Genomic DNA, 17,584 nt, shown 5'->3' on the forward strand with positions numbered 1-17,584 from the left:
GTTGTTAGATGCCTTGTAGATCTATATTTGTTTGAATTGTTTCTAGGGTTTACCATATGTTGTGATAGGGTATGTCACACCTTTAAAAGAAACATTGAACCCCTAGATGGAATGAAAGTTGTTATGAAGTAGTCTAGGGTTTATGCCAAAGTTCCTAGCAAGATGTTGAAGAATATGTGTTTCTTGTTTAAGTTTGGGTATCCGATATATTTAACATTGAAATCCTTCTGTAATTCTGATATGGTTAACTTCATGCTTCTATAGTTTGGTTGTACTTGCTATCTAAGTTGTGCAAGTACACAATCTTCAATATGGTGAAGATGTTCGTTGATGTGATAAGCATGATGGGGATGATGATAACTCTGATGAAATGGTTGGAAGCCACGAAAGTTCTCCGATGACGGAAAGAAGAAGTTGATCTCCCCAAGATTAAGAGGGAGTATAGATAAAGAGATGCTCCCTGGTTGAGAGGGAGGGCATGTTGAAATTTCTAAGTCTACCCATTAGAAATTTAATTTGTATTCTGCTACTTTATTTCTTCTACTTGTTAAATTTGAACAAGTTATTTAAAACATTTAAATACCGAAATAAACACAATACAGTCACAACATCTATAGATCAACCGCAGAAAGAAAACAAACACACAAGTGACAACGTTATTTCTGGACAAATGTCCCTGGAAAATCCCAATGCGAGAAAACCGGTGCAGCTATTCTGAAGGTATATTATTATGCAGTATTTCCTTAAGTACAATTGGGTGCCAAACTGGCTGACCCAACAGGCTGACCCAACAGAGAAAAATAACCAGCAGTAATACCTCTCTATTCGTAAATAGGTATTCAGAAAACCTGTCCCATGAAACCCTCTCCAGCAACTCTGAAGCTCTGTGATGGCCCTTATGGCCTCTGCATCAGCCCCAATCCCCTCTATGTCAGCCCTCTGAGGTACTACGCAACCTCTGGGAGCCTCTGCGTCACTCCAACTGCACTCTGCGTGGATGACACAATCCCTCTAGCCTCTGCGCTGTCTCTGCTGGGCTCTGCGCGGCCTGCTCTAGCTGCTGCTTCTCGCTCTCTACCTTTGCGTTGGTCTCTCGGCACTATCTTTGCCTTTCTGTTATGTACTCACTGCCCCTCACTATTGATCACTGATTCGACTTTGCTTAGCAACCCTGCTCTAGCAAAACAAATGACTGATCACTCTGGTGTATCTTCCAACTGACGCTCAAGCCTCCTCTTATACTTTTCTCGTTGGTCCTTCAACGACCGAGATTAAATCTCTAATCAATGGCTAAGATTAGATTTGGCTTGATCCATGACTTTTGGAACCTTCTAACCCAATTTTATATTAATACCCATTAATATTTTATTTTTCCTAAGTTTAGACTTAGGAAATAAATTAAAAATAAGAATTATTGTAATATCTCCCAAACCGTTAGAATCTGCCCAAACCATTTCTAGGTCTTGGAGATCTCATTTCCTTTAGCCTCTCCACTAATTTTCATGGCTAGAGCACATCCGACGCTACCCCAAATCAACACTCCCTCTTAGTGAGGACTGTGCTCTAGTAATACTCCTCACTGAACATCACTCTGATTATCCGGCACCGGTACTTGTGATGATGCTAGGCCTCCTTGCCCAACATCCTCTACACTACTGCATCCTATACTATTGCCCATGGCCCTGCCACTGCCACTGTTGCATTCGTACGGCAACTCCCTCTGCATCTGTGTTGTTACTGGTCCATCCTCCCAACACTGCATCCCCCTCTCATCATGCTGCACTGTGCTACTGCTAACCGCTACTACACTGCAACTCAGTTACTAAGAAGTAAGTAACTGATCCTCCCAATTCCTGACATTCCTATCAGGCTAGAAACACTCATGATGTTGAAACTCTCTCTGCCGCTAACAAGTGCTCCCTCTACTGACCTTTGCGCTGCTGCAAAAACTCCCTGCATCTCACACTGCTGCAACCCTCTCTGTGCCATCCTGCACCATTGCAACACTCTCGTGCCTCTCGCACTGTTACAGCCTGCTAGCCTCTCACTGCCCGGGGACTCCTACAGTGTAGCACCCTCTGTCGCTTCATCTGCATCTACTTCTACCAACATCGCCAATCCTGCTACTCTCTCTTCAGGGCTCCCATAACAAGATATAATCCAAGAGGTTGGGTACCTCAAGGATCTTGCCCCTCATCACCTATAGTCCGTCTGACTACAGCTCAATGTCTCCCCACCTCTTCTCCAGAGGTACATGACCACTAATGGCACAATCATCATCCTCCTAGACCTCCTTCTCTGCCTTCGTTGGCGCTACCTTAGAGTCAGAAGCCTCTCCCCTACTCTTCTTCCTAGGACACTGGTTCGCATAGTGACCCAGTTCCCCACAATGGAAACACTTGACCTTGGAGAGGTCCTTCTTCTTCCTCTTCTTTTGCTTTCCCGTAGATGCCAGAGCCGCATCCTCTTCCTCTTCCTTTTTGATCCTGACTCTCTTGCTATTACTTCTTGTCTTGCTCAACCGCCTGATCTCCTCTTGGTGAAGAGTCGCCCACAATTCTTCCCAATCTGGAAGATCTGCCCTACCCAGTATGCTCTGGAAAAATGTCTCCCACTCCTCGGAGACTGCGTTAAGTGTTGTCCTCACCAACATCTCTTCATTCGGCATGGCCCTTATGGAAGTCATCTGGTCCCGGATCTCCTTCAACGGACCGAGGAAGTGATCTATCTGCTCCCCCTTCTACATCTGGTATGACCACAATTGATTCTCAAGTAACATCTCCCTCTGCACGGAAGTATGTTGGTACAATTTCTTCGGGGCTTCCCACGTCTCATTTTCCGTATTCTTCTCGGCAATATGTTGGACCACATGATCCTTGACCCCATCAAAGATAATGGACTTCACCTTGGCCATTACCTCCTCGAACTTCTCATTTTCAGCTAGATCAACTAGGATCGCCACTATTCTCAAGGCGAAGGCCTTGATACAATGTCTGTCTAAAATGGACAGGACCCTGGCCTTCCAGACCACAAACTTGGAAGCTTCATCCAGCCTGTCCTGATCCCTCAGCCCATTCACGGCCATCTCTCTGCTCTTTTCTATCGACTCCTTCGAGTCTCTCTACTTCCCACCTGGAAGTTCTCTGTTTGATTCCTACTGAGTCTCTCTACTTCTCGTTTGGAAGTTCTCTGCTAGGCTCCTTCTAAGCCCTGATTTCCCTCCTGGAAATCCTTCTGCCAATCATCAAGTTGCCCCTCTTTGATCATATGTGCAACTGCAACACTAATCTGGATTCCTTGGCTAGAAATCTGCCTCAGTAGCAACTCCCTCTACCTTGGTTTTGCCCTGTTAGGTATTGTTCTGACCACAGTACCCCACCAGCTTCGCTCCCGCAAAATGCCCACAGCGTCCTATGCCCTAGAAACTGAAGGACTGAGCCTCTTGGCTCTGCGCAATCCCGACACTAGCAAATCAGCTCCCTCAGCCAACTAAGTCAACCCTCTGGTTTTTGCGTGAGCCTCTTTTTGCCCTCCTTAGCCTCTATGCTAGCCTCTCTCTGCCCGAACGGATGACGCAGTCCCTCTATGTTAACCCCTCCTCTGTTGCTTTCTGCAAGGATCAGCGCTGTCACTCGGGATAGCTGATTCTGCCGCAAATGCTCTGCTTAGCTGATGCCTTCAGCTTTCCTGTGATCTGCAACCACCCTCCGATACCATGTTGAAATTTCTAAGTCTACCCGTTAGAAATTTAATCTGTATTCTGCTGGTTTATTTCTTCTACTTGTTAAATTCAAACAAGTTATTTAAAACATTTAAATACCGAAATAAACACAATACAGTGACAACATCTACAGATCAACAGCGGAAAGAAAACAAGCATACAAGGGACACCATTATTTTTGGACAAATGTCCTCGGAAAAACCCAATGCGGGAAAATCAGTGCAGCGATTCTGAGGGTATATTATTATGCAGTATTTCCTTGAGTACAACCGGGTGCCAAACTGGCTCACCCGACAGAGAAAAACGGCAACAATAACTCTCTATTCGGAAACAGGTATTCAGAAAACCTGTCCCACGAAACCCTCTTCAACAACTCTGAAGCTTTGCACTGGCCCTTCTAGCCTCTGCATCAGCCCCAAACCCCTCTACGTCAGCACTCTGAGGCACTGCGCAACCTCTGGGAGCCTCTGCATCACTCCAACTGCCCTCTGCGTGGATGACGTAGTCCCTCTGGCCTCTGCGCTATCTCTGTTGGGCTCTGCGTGGCCTGCTCTGGCTGTTGCTTCTCACTCTCTGCCTCTACACTGGTCTCTCAGCACTGTCTTTGCCTCTTTGTCCAGTACTCACTGCCCCTCGTTGTTGATCACGGATTCGACTTTGCTTAGCAACCCCGCTCTAGTAAAATGAATGACTAATCACTATGGTGTATCTTCCAACTGACCCTCAAGCCTCCTCTTATACTTTTCTCGTTGGTCCTTCAACAGTCGAGATTAAATCTCTAATCAACGGCTAAGATTAGATTTGGCTTGATCCATAACTTTTGGAACCTTCTAACCCAGTTTTATATTAATACCCATTAATATTTTATTTTTCCTAAGTTTAGACTTAGGAACTCCATTAAAAATATTAATTATTTTAATATCTCCCAAACCAGTTAGAATCTGCCCAAACCATTATGGGTCTTGGATATCTCATGTGTTTTAGCCTCTCCACCAATTTTCATGGCTAGAGCACATATGATGCTACCCCAAATCAACAAGGCATAGCTTAGTTTTGATTGAAGAATGAATTTCAGAGGATATGTTGTTGCATGGGAAGTAGGAAAGGAAAGTGTATGATTGAGGAATCTTCTGTCAGAGATTCGGTTGATAATCCTACTATGAAAAGTTTAGTAGCAACACCAAGTTGTCTGGAAGACCTCGGAGGTTTTTATTTGATTATGTACATGTGGAAATATATTATTGATTGGGGTTGTGTTTGTACAAGTGAATCTCTCGAAGGTGTTGATAGCATGCTGGCTACCAATCAGTTTGATTGGGAGGATCTGTTGGATCTAGGAGTGTTGAGGCTTTGTGAGTGAAGCATTGCCTGGGAGGACATTTGGCCAGCACTTTGTGTTGATGTCTAGGTCCCAAAGTTGGAAAAGGTGGTGTTGATTATAGAGCTTTGTTTTTAGATGCACCCATGGATCTTTGGGATGATGATTAGCAAGTAAGCCTGATGGTACCTAGAGAGGCTGAAAGATTGAGTCCATCTTATTCCCACTTTGATAGATTGCCCTGGTTAGGAATCTAGTCTATGGCATTGCGGTGCCTAAATTGTTAAGAGACCAATGGATAGATTGCCCTAGTTAGGAATCTAGTCCATGGCATTGCGGTGCCTAAAGTTCTTCATGGTTCATATAGTTGAGATCTTCCTTGTACTTGTATATGATGAATACCTCCCTAGTTAAGAGGGAGTGTTGGAAAATGTAACTAGGTTCGGTCTTCATTAAATGTATTTGAGTCATCTTGTAATATACTTGTCAAAAGAATAAGAAGAGGAATTTTTTTATTATTATTATGACTTATTAAAGCATGGGTTTCATGCTTGGGTCATCATGTTTTAGGTCAAAGTCCCCATTGAGGACTTCTAGGATTTATTCTGAGTCAATAGAGTCATTGTACTTTTAAAGAGACCCTTCTTGGGATTTTGAATCATGTAAAAAGGTTTAGTATTAAGTCAAATATAATTTATGTATCCTCCACATCAAGTCAGCCTAAGGACATCAATTCAACCTCCCTTGAAGCCTATAAATAGAAGCAAGTCGAATTAATTTGGAGCATCTCCTCTCCAGCTAGTTCGATATCTCTAAGGAAGCCAGAAAAGTGCGAAGTGGGTCTAAGGAAACCAAAGGAAGTGCGAGTTGGGTGGGATCTAAGGAGAAGAAGAAAGACGAAATTTTGGTGCCTCTCTCTCTTTGTTTCGTGTCCTAGTTTGGGAGATTGAAGTCTTCCAAGTTTTCCTGATGTCAAAAGCTGCTACATAGTCAAAATTGTTGGAAGAGAGGTCGAAAATCTGGGAGGCTGACTTGGCGTGGAGGGAAGGTTTGGTCTTTGTCTAGGATGAAGAGTCTCAAATAATACTATTGAAAGGAAGAGAATTTTGACTGGGTTTTCCCCTCGAAGGGGGTTTTCCCTGGCATAATGCCTATATCTGATGTCCATTGTTTTATGTGTTTTTGCTTTGGTAAATGATTGATGAACTCAAAGAAAGAAGACATAAAACTTAATAAGAAGTCAAGAACATCACAAGTAATTATCAAGTATAAGAAAATCTTTCTACCTTTCTGATTTTCTAACACATGGATCCCCAAAGATGGTCAGAGATCACTCGAGATTCACCTATTTGACAAGGGAGATGCATCTGGTTCATCATGCCGAGTCGGCCCCACAGTTGTACCATGCACTTGGCAGATGACCCAAGACTTGTATGTTGATGTGGCATCACTTATATTATCATCTAAGCCCTTACAAATGGTATGCAGGCATCTCTGATCTACTTGGAGACCCATGAGGGTATTTGGGAGCCCCCACACCCACTGGGCCATAGGTTTATTGTTTGGAGAGCAAAGGGCCACCCCCTTATCTATCACTTTTGAGAATCCTATTCATTAGTATGGCACTTATGGACTTCATCACATTGTATTCATCACATTGTATTCATTCTAGAGGCTTATTATTTTGTTTTTGAGCTAGCTTGGTGCGCTTGTCACCAAAAGTTAGATATTTTGCACTTTATTTCATTTGAGGGGCTAATGTAGGTCAAATTAGGTAATTCGAACTCCTAAGAAGTGTATAAATTGTTGAGAAATCTAGGGAATTCAATAAATGACAATTTCTCTTCTTGATAATTGCTTGTGATCCTCTTTTTCTTCTTAATCTTATATTCAATTCTTCGTTATCTTATTAATGTGTTCTTTCATCAAGACAATTACCAATATGCAATAATAAAAGAGACAAGTGACATAGAATATAGGCTTCTCCAGCGAGGGCCGAAAACCTCTCACTTCTTGAGAGGAAAACCCGATCAAAATTCTTCTTCTTGTCTCAAGTAAGTCGAGTTTCTTGTCTTCAAATGGAGGATGAGTTAGGCTATATATACACTTCCTTCGCTACCCTTTAGGCCGACTTGATCTAGCAGCTTCCTCATCGTTTGTAGGCAGACGTGAAGAGGTTTGGTGAGAAGTTCTTGGAGGATATTTTACATAGATAATATTGACCTTTTACAAAGTGTAACATGACTTCATTTACATGACAATGACTCTTACATTTTATGATTAGATGACAAATAAATCCTAAAGACTCTTAATTGGAGTCTTGACTCAAAAACAAAATCTCAAACAAAATCCCTTGCTCATGAAACCCATGAAGCAAGTTAATATAATAAATTTATTTTTCATATTTACATCTCATTACATAAAATCATATTTATATGTCATTATGAAGATCGAGCCTAGTTACACTTTTCAACATAGGGGTGATGTGAATTCATTTTGAATCATCACTTGGATTGGATCATTCTCTCTCTTGAGATTTTCGTTATTCCTTCTTGGTGGACGAAATTGGAGTATGGATGAAGTTTGATGTTTGGATTACATTTTCTTGTCTTGGAGCTTCTTGATTGGCAAATCTATTGATACAGGATTGTTGATGACATCCTTGCTTATCTTGATACTTTTTGCTCTGCCTTCGGTGTCGTAGTCAGTGCTCATAAAACTGACTATTGGCCAATAGGTTTGGATGCACCCCAAATTGGATCCCTATTGCTTAATATTTTATTCAACCTGGGGTTATTGCACGATATTTGGGGGGATTCAATTTGGAGTTGGTTTGTCACTTGTCTCCATGTGGAATTAGTGTTTGCCGAGGCTCTAGTGCAAGCTCCATATCTAGCATCACAAGGATATTCCATTTGCCAGCAAGCTGACTGTTGTTGGCTGCATTCTTCAGGCTTCTCATGTATATTATGTGTCCTGTTGCTTTTGTAACAAGGCTCAATTCTGATGGCCTGAGAAAATTTTAAGAACCTATCTATTGTCCAAGTATGGTGGAAATCAGGGCTAGCCTTTAATTCCATGAGATATTTGCACCATGGCCAAGGAAAAGGAGGGCTTGGTTTGATTGATGTTGCCACTCAAGGGACTATTTCAGTGGTTAAATGGGTGGTGCAAAGTCTTGAGGTTCAGCTCTTTGGCAGATCTTGTTTCAGCATTGGATGCTTTCAAGTTTCAACACAGCATTCAAGTGGAATTCAAGGGGCATTTGCACTGTTTGAATCATCTGGTCCCCTCATCTCTTTCACGTGTTTGGCTTCCTCATCTTTTGGAGCATCTGGACGACCTAGAAAATGTAGTTCTTAGCACAGTTTGTTAGCAATGGGTGGGCATGCTTGTCATCCCATATGGAGTCGGAGGGTTCAAAATTATTGTGTGGCAGAGTTGCCCCACTCCCTGTCTCATAGATTGAGCTCTCATTCTTGAAAGGAGAGGCATTCTCTTGCTCAAGAGTATGGTCTCCTTTCTTTGATCATCCTTCAATTATGCAGTGACAAAGGCTTACCATAGAGGCTAAGTTATTTAAACTGAAGGTTGGTATGCTTCAGCCATTTTGGACAGATTGCAGTTGGTGCTTTGGCTGACTGCTTCAGAATTGTGACTCCTGTCATCTGTATTCTGCTCTTTACCTGTCTGTTATCTCCATTCCCAAATGCTCATTGGATATCCATAGATTCAAAGAATAGACAGATTCTTCAGTTGCACAGTGTTTGTTTGTACTGGCTTACTTATGAGCTGAGAAACTTTGCATGGTTCATGATTTATTAGCGGTTTCTGTCCAAGGTTAGGCTGGCCAAGAGCAGGTTTTGCAATGGGAGTGCAAGTTTGCTAAGCAATGTCAGAGGTTTCTTGAGGACTAGTGTCTACGGTTGCTTCAGGATACTGGTCATTGGAAGTCTACTATATTGGTGATTGGTGCTCACAGGTCAACCCACATTTGCAAGGCTTTGGCATTGTTTGATGATCACAGCTTTATTTATTCTGTGGAAATTAGATGTAAAGCTATTTTTGCACATGATATTAGCTCCTGTCATCCTTTTGTTCTATTTGGCAGGATGAGATTCGCCATCAGCTTCATGCCAAAGGAGCTCTTTTGATGCTCGCTCTTTGGACCCAGCTGAGTATTATGATTTCTTTTCAGCTCTTGTTGCTCTAAGGTAAAGGATATGGTCACCATTTTATATACCCTTCCATCCTTTTTTGTACAGTTTTCGGTAAATGTAAGATGTAATTTACAAAAGAAAGAAATAAAATGGTGTAAGAGCTTAGAGGACATTATGAGCACAAAGAACATACCTCCGTATTTTGAAAAGAGAGTCTCCAATCATAGGCAGCCATGTGCATGTTTTTTTCCTCATATCCAATACGTGCCATGTTCTCAATCAGCACTGCCCATACAAAATATCCCAGTGTAAAGTAATCTGCTGCAACAAGCCCTGAAACTGGCCTGACTCTAACCCCTGAGGGATCCAATCCCGTTTCATTATCCAAAGACATGTGTTCTAACCAGCAAAGTGGCCTACCAAATGAAAAAGAGTAGTGAGATACCTATGTGCATTAATTTCATGCTCAAAATGAGATAGGGTATTGGCTGAAATCATGATTACAGCACATCATTTCTTGTAAAGCATCTAGATGCCACAGGTACATTACCCGCTATTTTCCAACAAATCCTGACTATAAAATTACAATCAAGACATAAATTTCCTCAAAACAAATTTTACTTAACAGGTTGGAATCTATTTGCAAAACACATCTCCAGATTAATCATGGTTATTTGATTGCTTGAACACTCTCTAAAAAAGCAGAAGATAAGACGTTCTTGTATAACAGCAAAATCCTGTAAAAAATCAGAGGGCAATTACAAACACAGTTTTGGGCATAATGTTGAGCTCAAGTTTTTACTGCTTTGAAACAACAGAAAGCACATAATTCTTAGCTATTAGATGTAAAACTTGTCGCTTTAACAGTATTGCTAACAAATTGATAACTTCTAATTTACAAACATATTGCATTAAGTTCTAAATTCCTTGAGGCTCAAAACTCCTGCCCAACCAAACTTTAAGAGAATGACTGATCCAAACACATACAGATGACTGCCGGCAGACCACTTCAGCACCCCCAGCTGCACATGATAACCCTTGTGCCCCAACCATGCAAGCCCAGCTCCTGAGCTTGTTCACCAAGTTCCAATTTCATGCACATCCACATCAGCATACCATGTGCGCACCTACTACAAGGACTGCTAATTGTCACCCAAGACTGTTATTGAAGGACAACCATCTCTATAACCAAGACTTAGAATGCACCCACACAAATACCAATTGTCACCAAAGACCGTTATATGATAAGATAATTTTATTAATGTCCAATGGATGACCATAAATAGATCAATGGGACTGAAGGATACAATCAGTACAAGTACAAGTACAATGTGGGAGTGTAAACGCAACTCCTAGAAAATGCAAAATCTAGGATAAAATGAAGTAAAAAAGGATACAATAATACAATAGCCTCATAAAGATGTATATAACCAGATCATGTAGAAGGTTAAGTGAATAAGTCCAGGGCTGGAGGTTGATGATGTCAAGAATGCCCAAATCTGATAGCCGACAGCGAGGGGGACAACAGTGGCCCTGGCTCGCTATCGGAGTCCCCTGGATCAAGGAGTCTGGCTGCATGATCCGGGGGAGGATGTAGGAGCAAGCGATACTCCTAACATCCAAGGCCAAAGGAAAGAAGCTCTGGATAAGTCTCTGGCTGCTCCACTGACGCTGGGAAGGAGCCCGTCGGGTTGGGGCCTGTTCGGGAACCGTATTTGTGCTTACATTTTGTCAGCTCTGTTAGAATATTACTCACCTAGCACACAGGATTCCAGCTTAAAGATCTCAAAAATTTGTCATACAAGAGCTTAAAGATCTCAAAATTTTGTCATACAAGATTTCCCAATCTCTTCATCATTGTTGGTTGTACTATCATGTCTTTTTGCATTTTGATTATTAATGAAAGAGTTTTAGTTCTACATGTCTGTTTCAATTGTAAATGTGCTTGTAATCAGATAGCATAGCTGGTTTTCCACAAGTTCCTGGTATTTTTATAACTCTGAATTCTCTTGGGTTTGAAGGTATCCTCTGTAACAACATATCATGGGCTCTTGGTGTGGATCAATGATGCGATTAATTGAGGAAAAGCTTATTTCATAGTTAACCAAGAAAAAAAATGATGAACAGTGAGTAATTCAAACGATTAGGACAATCCTCCCCGAGTACAATAAAATAGAGATTGTCTTCAAAAGTAGAGCTTGATGACAATGCAATGGAATACTTACAGGTTGTTCATAATCATGAAGGAAGGTGTTGAAGAAGCATTGTATGTAGAACAATGAACCCATAAAAAGCAGTCCAGTAGTCTCAATTCCAACTGACCTCTCCCAAAATGTTGTGCCATACTAGTAGCCCAATCTAGTTCCCAAGAGAGAAAAGGCCTCCAAATTCCCTACCACATATCTAAAATCTAATAGAGATCCTTGTTACCCACCACCAGTGGGTAGTATGTATGGGAGAAAAATTTTCTCCTAGATGGTCCTCAGTGAGCAGCCAGCAGCCCCTTGCAGCCACATGATAGCTCGACGTGCCATTATCTCTACCACCTGAGCCAGCCATGTGGTCCCTCGCCCATCTGTTATGATTGTATGTTTGAAGGTGGGCCTCCCGACCCCAAAGGTATTGATGTTCATTGCTATAGTTGAGTAATTTTCCTTACTTTTCATGGACAATTTTGGGCATGAATTGGTGGGGGGATTCGGCCGAAAGAGTGGGCTAGGTCTATACTCTTGTCTCCTCCGCTAGATTTGGTGGTTACCCTTGCATCCTAGTCTCGTGGGATCTCCTTTACTGACCATTAGCTTTAGGGTTGGCACTACATGAGAAACCCTGAATTTGGTTGTGTGGTCCCACTTCCCGACACCATATACATCACTCCTTTTCGCTCATTCTAGCCTCATTCAAAATTTTTCCCATCTGGATCCACATGTTTCCACTGGGTCCACATAGGGTTAGCCTCCCCCTCCCCTTATCCACACCTTAGGTTAGCCCTGGAACGATGCCTTGGACGTTGATGCGGCTAAAAAGAAAAGAAAAAGCATAAATTGGCCACTCTCAATAGGAAATGTACCACAAAATGCAAAAGATGGTCGGGACATACAAATTTAGCACATGAGCAAAAGCCAAACATGAGTTATATCCCTTATTTATGCCATCACCCTGGTTCCTATGGGCCCTAGATGAGCCCCCTCCACATTAAGGAACCCATAATTGTCCCAACCCCTTGTGGGCAATGAAATGCCCCACCTCAAACGGTGGCACCTACTGCTACATCCTACACATCATGCTCTCATCCCCTAGAGCCTTGAGCAGTTATGAAGAAAGATCAATCAAAGACAAAGGGCATATCAGGAAGTGTGGAAAAACAAAGGTCGAGATAACTCATGTACCGTGATTTGCTCCCTCCTACACTCATATACCCAGGTATGGGCTTCCCTTATTATAGTTACCCTTGTACAATGGCATCTGGCTTGGAACATCCCCCTAATCCCCACTCCGTTCCATCACTATATCATTTGCCGCCTACCACTTGATGGATGTACCATGGACATGTCACTCCCTTTAAAGGTTGAAAACCACCTGACAGAGTCTTTGATTAACCCCCTTATTGAGCTTGGAGACACTTGTACATGCCAAAGCCCACTATGGAATGTCAAAATTTGGAGACCCAAATCCCTGCTGCAACAAACTGGTATTACTTCTCCTACTTGTTAATTCATGCAAGTTATTTATTGTGTTACATTGTAAATATCGAAGTAAATATGACTGCAACCTTCACTAATTAAATTATATGCAGAAACAAGAACTGAGCAAGAAGAAATAACACACACACAAGTGACACTGTTGTTTTTGGACAAATGTCCTCGAAAAAACCCAATGCGGGAAAACCGATGCAGCCGTTGAGGGTTTGTATTATTATGCAGTAGTTTCTAAATACAATCTTTGGATTCCTTACTAGCTATCTAATACAGAGAATCTGACTGGCAAAGAAATAGAGAGAAATACCTCACACTATCACTGGAAATTCGACACTAATCCAGTCACTGAATGGCTAGCCCCAAACTGTCACTGCGCAGTCGCTGTGCTGCTTTGCGTCACTCCTTCTGGCTGATCGATCTGCTGGTTGGATGCTCTATCCTCTAGCCCTCCGGTCTCACACCCCGGATCCTGACACTAGATCTGATCTGCTCCTCAGCGAAATCACGAATCTCCTCAAGGGCTCTGCACTGCCTCAACGTGGCTTTGCAGTACAAAACATGGCTCTACATTGCCCTTCCTGGATCTCTCTCTGCTTCCTCTGCAATGTATCCCCGGATCAGGAAACTCTCCAACCAGAAAACTATTCCTACCCCTCACTGCAAGAAATCTCCTCAATGACTTCTTCGACAATTGTTGCGCTGCTCTCTTGAGAAAATCGATCTGTGATCTCTCACTCGATGTGTCTTCGAAATGCCCATCGAAATCCTTATAATCTTCTTGTTGAGTAATCAACGGCCCAGATTAAATTATAATCAATGGCTCAAATCATATTGACTCGATCTTCATATTCTTCTAGAAGATTCACACCTAGTTTTATTAATACCCTTTAATTATTTTAATTTTCTAAGTTTAGACTTAGGCATCCATTAAAAATAATTAATTATTTTAATAAAACTGTCTCCGAGTGGAATTTCCCAAAACGATTTCTGAGTATTCTGGAATACATGTGTCCTAGCCTCCTTGCAAATTTTGAGGCTTAGAGCACATCCGATGCTACCAGAAATCAACACTCCCTCTTAGCGAGGAATGTGCTCTAGTAATGCAATTTGTTGAAGCATCACCCTGTCTCTATAACATTTCCCTCTGCGCTGCTGATGTTTGACATTACTGCCTACCAACTACTGCGCAAATGTTGCATCTATGTTGTTGCTGGCCCTGCCACTGTCAACACTACAACCCTCTCCTACCTGCTGAAGCATCACCCTAACTCTGTAACATCTCCCTCTACGTTTCTGATGTTTGACATCAATGCCCACCAACTACTGCGCAACTCTCATTTGCGTTGCATCTGTGTTGCTACCGACTCTGCTAAACTGTTGTCAAATACTGCATTTGCACTGCAACTCTATTGTTGTTGCCACTGCAACATCTACAACGGAAAAACATCCAAAATATTGAACTAATTGTGTTCAGTATGATGCATTTGTCGTCCGAGTTATGACTGTTGCTAGAATCTGCTTTGTCACTGAAGCTTCTACGTTGCTACTGACTCTGCTCTGTGCCAACTGCACTGCTGCCAACACTAACTCTGCGCTGCTTAGTATTGTTCATTTTTTTGGGTAGCATCAGATGTGCTCTAGCTCTAAAATTTTGTGTAGGGGCTAGAACACATGACATCTCCAAGACCCAGAAATCGTTTGGAGAGATTCCACCCGGAGCGCATTTTATTCAAATAATTAATTATTTTTAATGGTCTCTAAGTTAAAACTTAGGAAATTAAAATAATAAAAGTGAATTAATGTAAATATGGGTGAGAAGCTTCTAAGTGATGAGGATAAATTCTAATTTAATCTTAGCCGTTGATTAAAGATTAGATCACGGTCGTTGATTTCTCAACAGGAAAAGTATAAAGGAAGGCTTGGGGTGAGTTCGAGAAAACACACAGGGAGAGAAGCACTTGAGCTAGATCGAAATTTTGGGGCGTGGTTTGCTGAGAATTTCAAAGTAAGCTTGTAGTGCAAAGAGGGCTAGTTCGACAGCAGAACTTTCGTCCAAGGCCAGAAATACATAACAGAGAGGTAGCGCAACACCAGGAAGAGAAAGCGCAGCTCTAGGAGGGTGATGCAGAGGCTAGAGGGTTGATGCAATCACGTAGAGGTGGCGTTGGGGTTTCTATTGATGCAGATTGGGCATTAATTCAATAGATCGATTTCTGAGCCGGGAAGGCTCACCGGAAGGGTGACGCAGTCCCAACGTAAAGCTGGGAGTAGCAATCATTGCACAATGTTAGTTTTTGGTAGCATCGGAAGTGCTCTAGCCTTGAAAACTGGTGGAGAGGCTAAGGCACATGAGTTCTAAAGAACCCAAAAACCATTTGGTAAAATTCCACCCAGACTGTATTTTATTAAAATAATTAATGGAGTTCCTAAGTCTAAACTTAGGGAAATTAAAATATTAATGGGTATTAATCAAAATATGGGTGAGAATGATCTAGAAGGCGGGCCGCAGATCAAGTCATGTTTTAATCTTAGCCATTGATTAGAGACTTAAATCTCGGCCATTGAAGACTCAACAGGAAAAGTATAAAATGGAGGCTTGGGATTCATTTGGAAACACACACACACAGAGAATTGATCTAGAGTTCGATTTTTGGGGCTAGGAAGCTAAGAAATTCGAACTAAGTGATCATTCTGCAACAGAGGGGCAGTGAGAATTCGAGAGAGGGACTTTCCAGAGAATACAGACAGAGAGGTGGAGTGTGCCAGTAGAGCAGAAAAGTTGCTTGTCACGCAAAAGCCAGAACTGCGAGGAACCGCTGGAACTGTCGGGAATTGTCGGAACAGCCGGGAAAGCTAATGCAGATGACAAAAGTCGGATCTGTCAGGAACAGACAGAACTACCAGAACAGTCGGGAAAGCTGACGCAAAGGGCAGAAGCCGAAACTGCCAGGAATGGTCAAAACTGTCGAAACAACCGATAAAGCTGACGTAGAGCGCAGGAGCCGGAACTGCAGGGAACAACTGGAACTGCCAAGAACTGTTGAAACTGCTAGAACAGTCAGGAAAGTTGACGCAGAGGGCAGAAGAGGTGACACAAAAAAAGTCGGGGTTACCTGTCTTGTGCCAGATCAACCGGAATTCTGCTGGGTGAAGTGAGATAAAACTCACACAGTGATCCCAGCAGAATTCCGGTCAACCGGAATTCTGCTGGGTGAAGTGAGATAAAACTCACACAGTGATCCCAGCAGAATTCCGGTTGATCTGGCACAAGACAGGCTAACCCCAGGCCGTGAGTAGGGCGATCTGTTGGAATTTCTAAGTCTAACTGTTAGAAATCCTTCCTGTACTTTCTAATCTATTTCTTCCTACTTGTTCTATTAATTAACAAGTTACTTACCATGTAAATACTGAAAATAAAAACAAGTACAGTCTCAACACATACAGATCGTCAACTGAAGGAAAAACAAGCACACAAGTGACACCGTTATTTTTGGACTATTGTCACCGGAAAAACCCAATGCGGGAAAATCGGTGCAGCTATCTGAGGGTTTTATTATTAAGCAATTTCAGAATACAATCTGGGTGCCAGAAATGGCTTACCCAACAGAGAATGCCCTCGGCAGTAGTACCTCTCAGTCAAAGACAAATATCAGACTCAATCTGCCCCACGAAATCTCCCAGCGTCAACCTCTAGGATCTGCGTCAGCGTCTCTGGCCCATCGTCTGCCCAGCGTCAGCCTCTCTAGCCAAGCGTTAGCCTCTCGAGGCTCTGTGTCAGCCTCTGGAACCTCTAAGTCTCCCACGCTAGCCCTCCTTAGGCTCTGTGCAACTCCTGGCTACCTCTGTGTGGCCTCTGGCTACTTCTGCGTGGCCTCTAGTTGGCTCTGCATCAACCCTCTCCTCGCTTTTGCGCTGATGCTCCCGGTACTATCTCTGCCTCTCTACTTCTGTATTCACTACCCCTCAGCTGCAACTCAGATCACTCCTTCGATTTCCTTAGCAAGCCCTGCCCCAGAAAATCAAATTCTTGATCAACTCAGTGTGTTCTCCAAGGGACCCTCAAGCCTCCTATTATACTTTTCTTGTTGACAATTCAATGGCCGAGATTAAGTCCCTAATCGACGGCTAAGATTAGATCTGGCTTGATCCATGACCTTTGGACCATTCTAACTCAGTTTTATATTAATTCACATTAATATTTTATTTTCCCTAAGTTTAGACTTAGGGACTCCATTAAAAATATTAATTATTTTAATATCTCCCAAACTAGTTAGATTCTACCCAAACCATTTCTGGGTCTTGGAGATCTCATGTGCTTTAGCCTCTCCACCAATTTTCGTGGCTAGAGCACATCCAATGCTACCCCAAATCAACACGATCTAGTTCTGTGTAGAGGAGAGAGGAGGTCATTCGACATTTGGCAGAGATGGCAACCGCATCTCCAGGAGGGAGGTGAGGAGATTTAGAGTTGTATTTCGAAAGAGCTACAGATGGTCAGGATTCTTGAGGAGTCCACTTCTTGGATCAATTCCTTGCTATAGGAGCCCAAGATTCAGCAGTAGCGAGATGGACTTAGTGTCAGATTATGCAGTGGAGTTGGAGGACAGATGCAATAGTTGGGGACCAGAGCCTGATCAGCACAGAGCAAGGTTGGCAGCAGTGCAGTTGGCACAGAGCAGGAGTCAGT

At 42.6% G+C, this 17,584-nt stretch overlaps 1 protein-coding gene across 1 annotated transcript in view; it reads right to left on the reverse strand.

Annotated features, from left to right (window-relative positions):
- Nucleotides 1-17,584, reverse strand: part of PDAT (phospholipid:diacylglycerol acyltransferase) — a 169,409-nt gene that overhangs the window by 47,335 nt on the left and 104,490 nt on the right. Inside the window, exon 2 of the mRNA XM_089402352.1 lies at nt 9,393-9,615. Coding sequence (XP_089258478.1) covers nt 9,393-9,615 — 223 coding nt within the window. The remainder of the gene's footprint in view (nt 1-9,392; nt 9,616-17,584) is intronic.

Source organism: Pinus tabuliformis, chromosome 2_1, assembly GCF_031772625.1.
Source record: "Pinus tabuliformis cultivar Carrire ecotype Pingquan chromosome 2_1, CPIR1, whole genome shotgun sequence".
NCBI lineage: Eukaryota > Viridiplantae > Streptophyta > Pinopsida > Pinales > Pinaceae > Pinus > Pinus tabuliformis.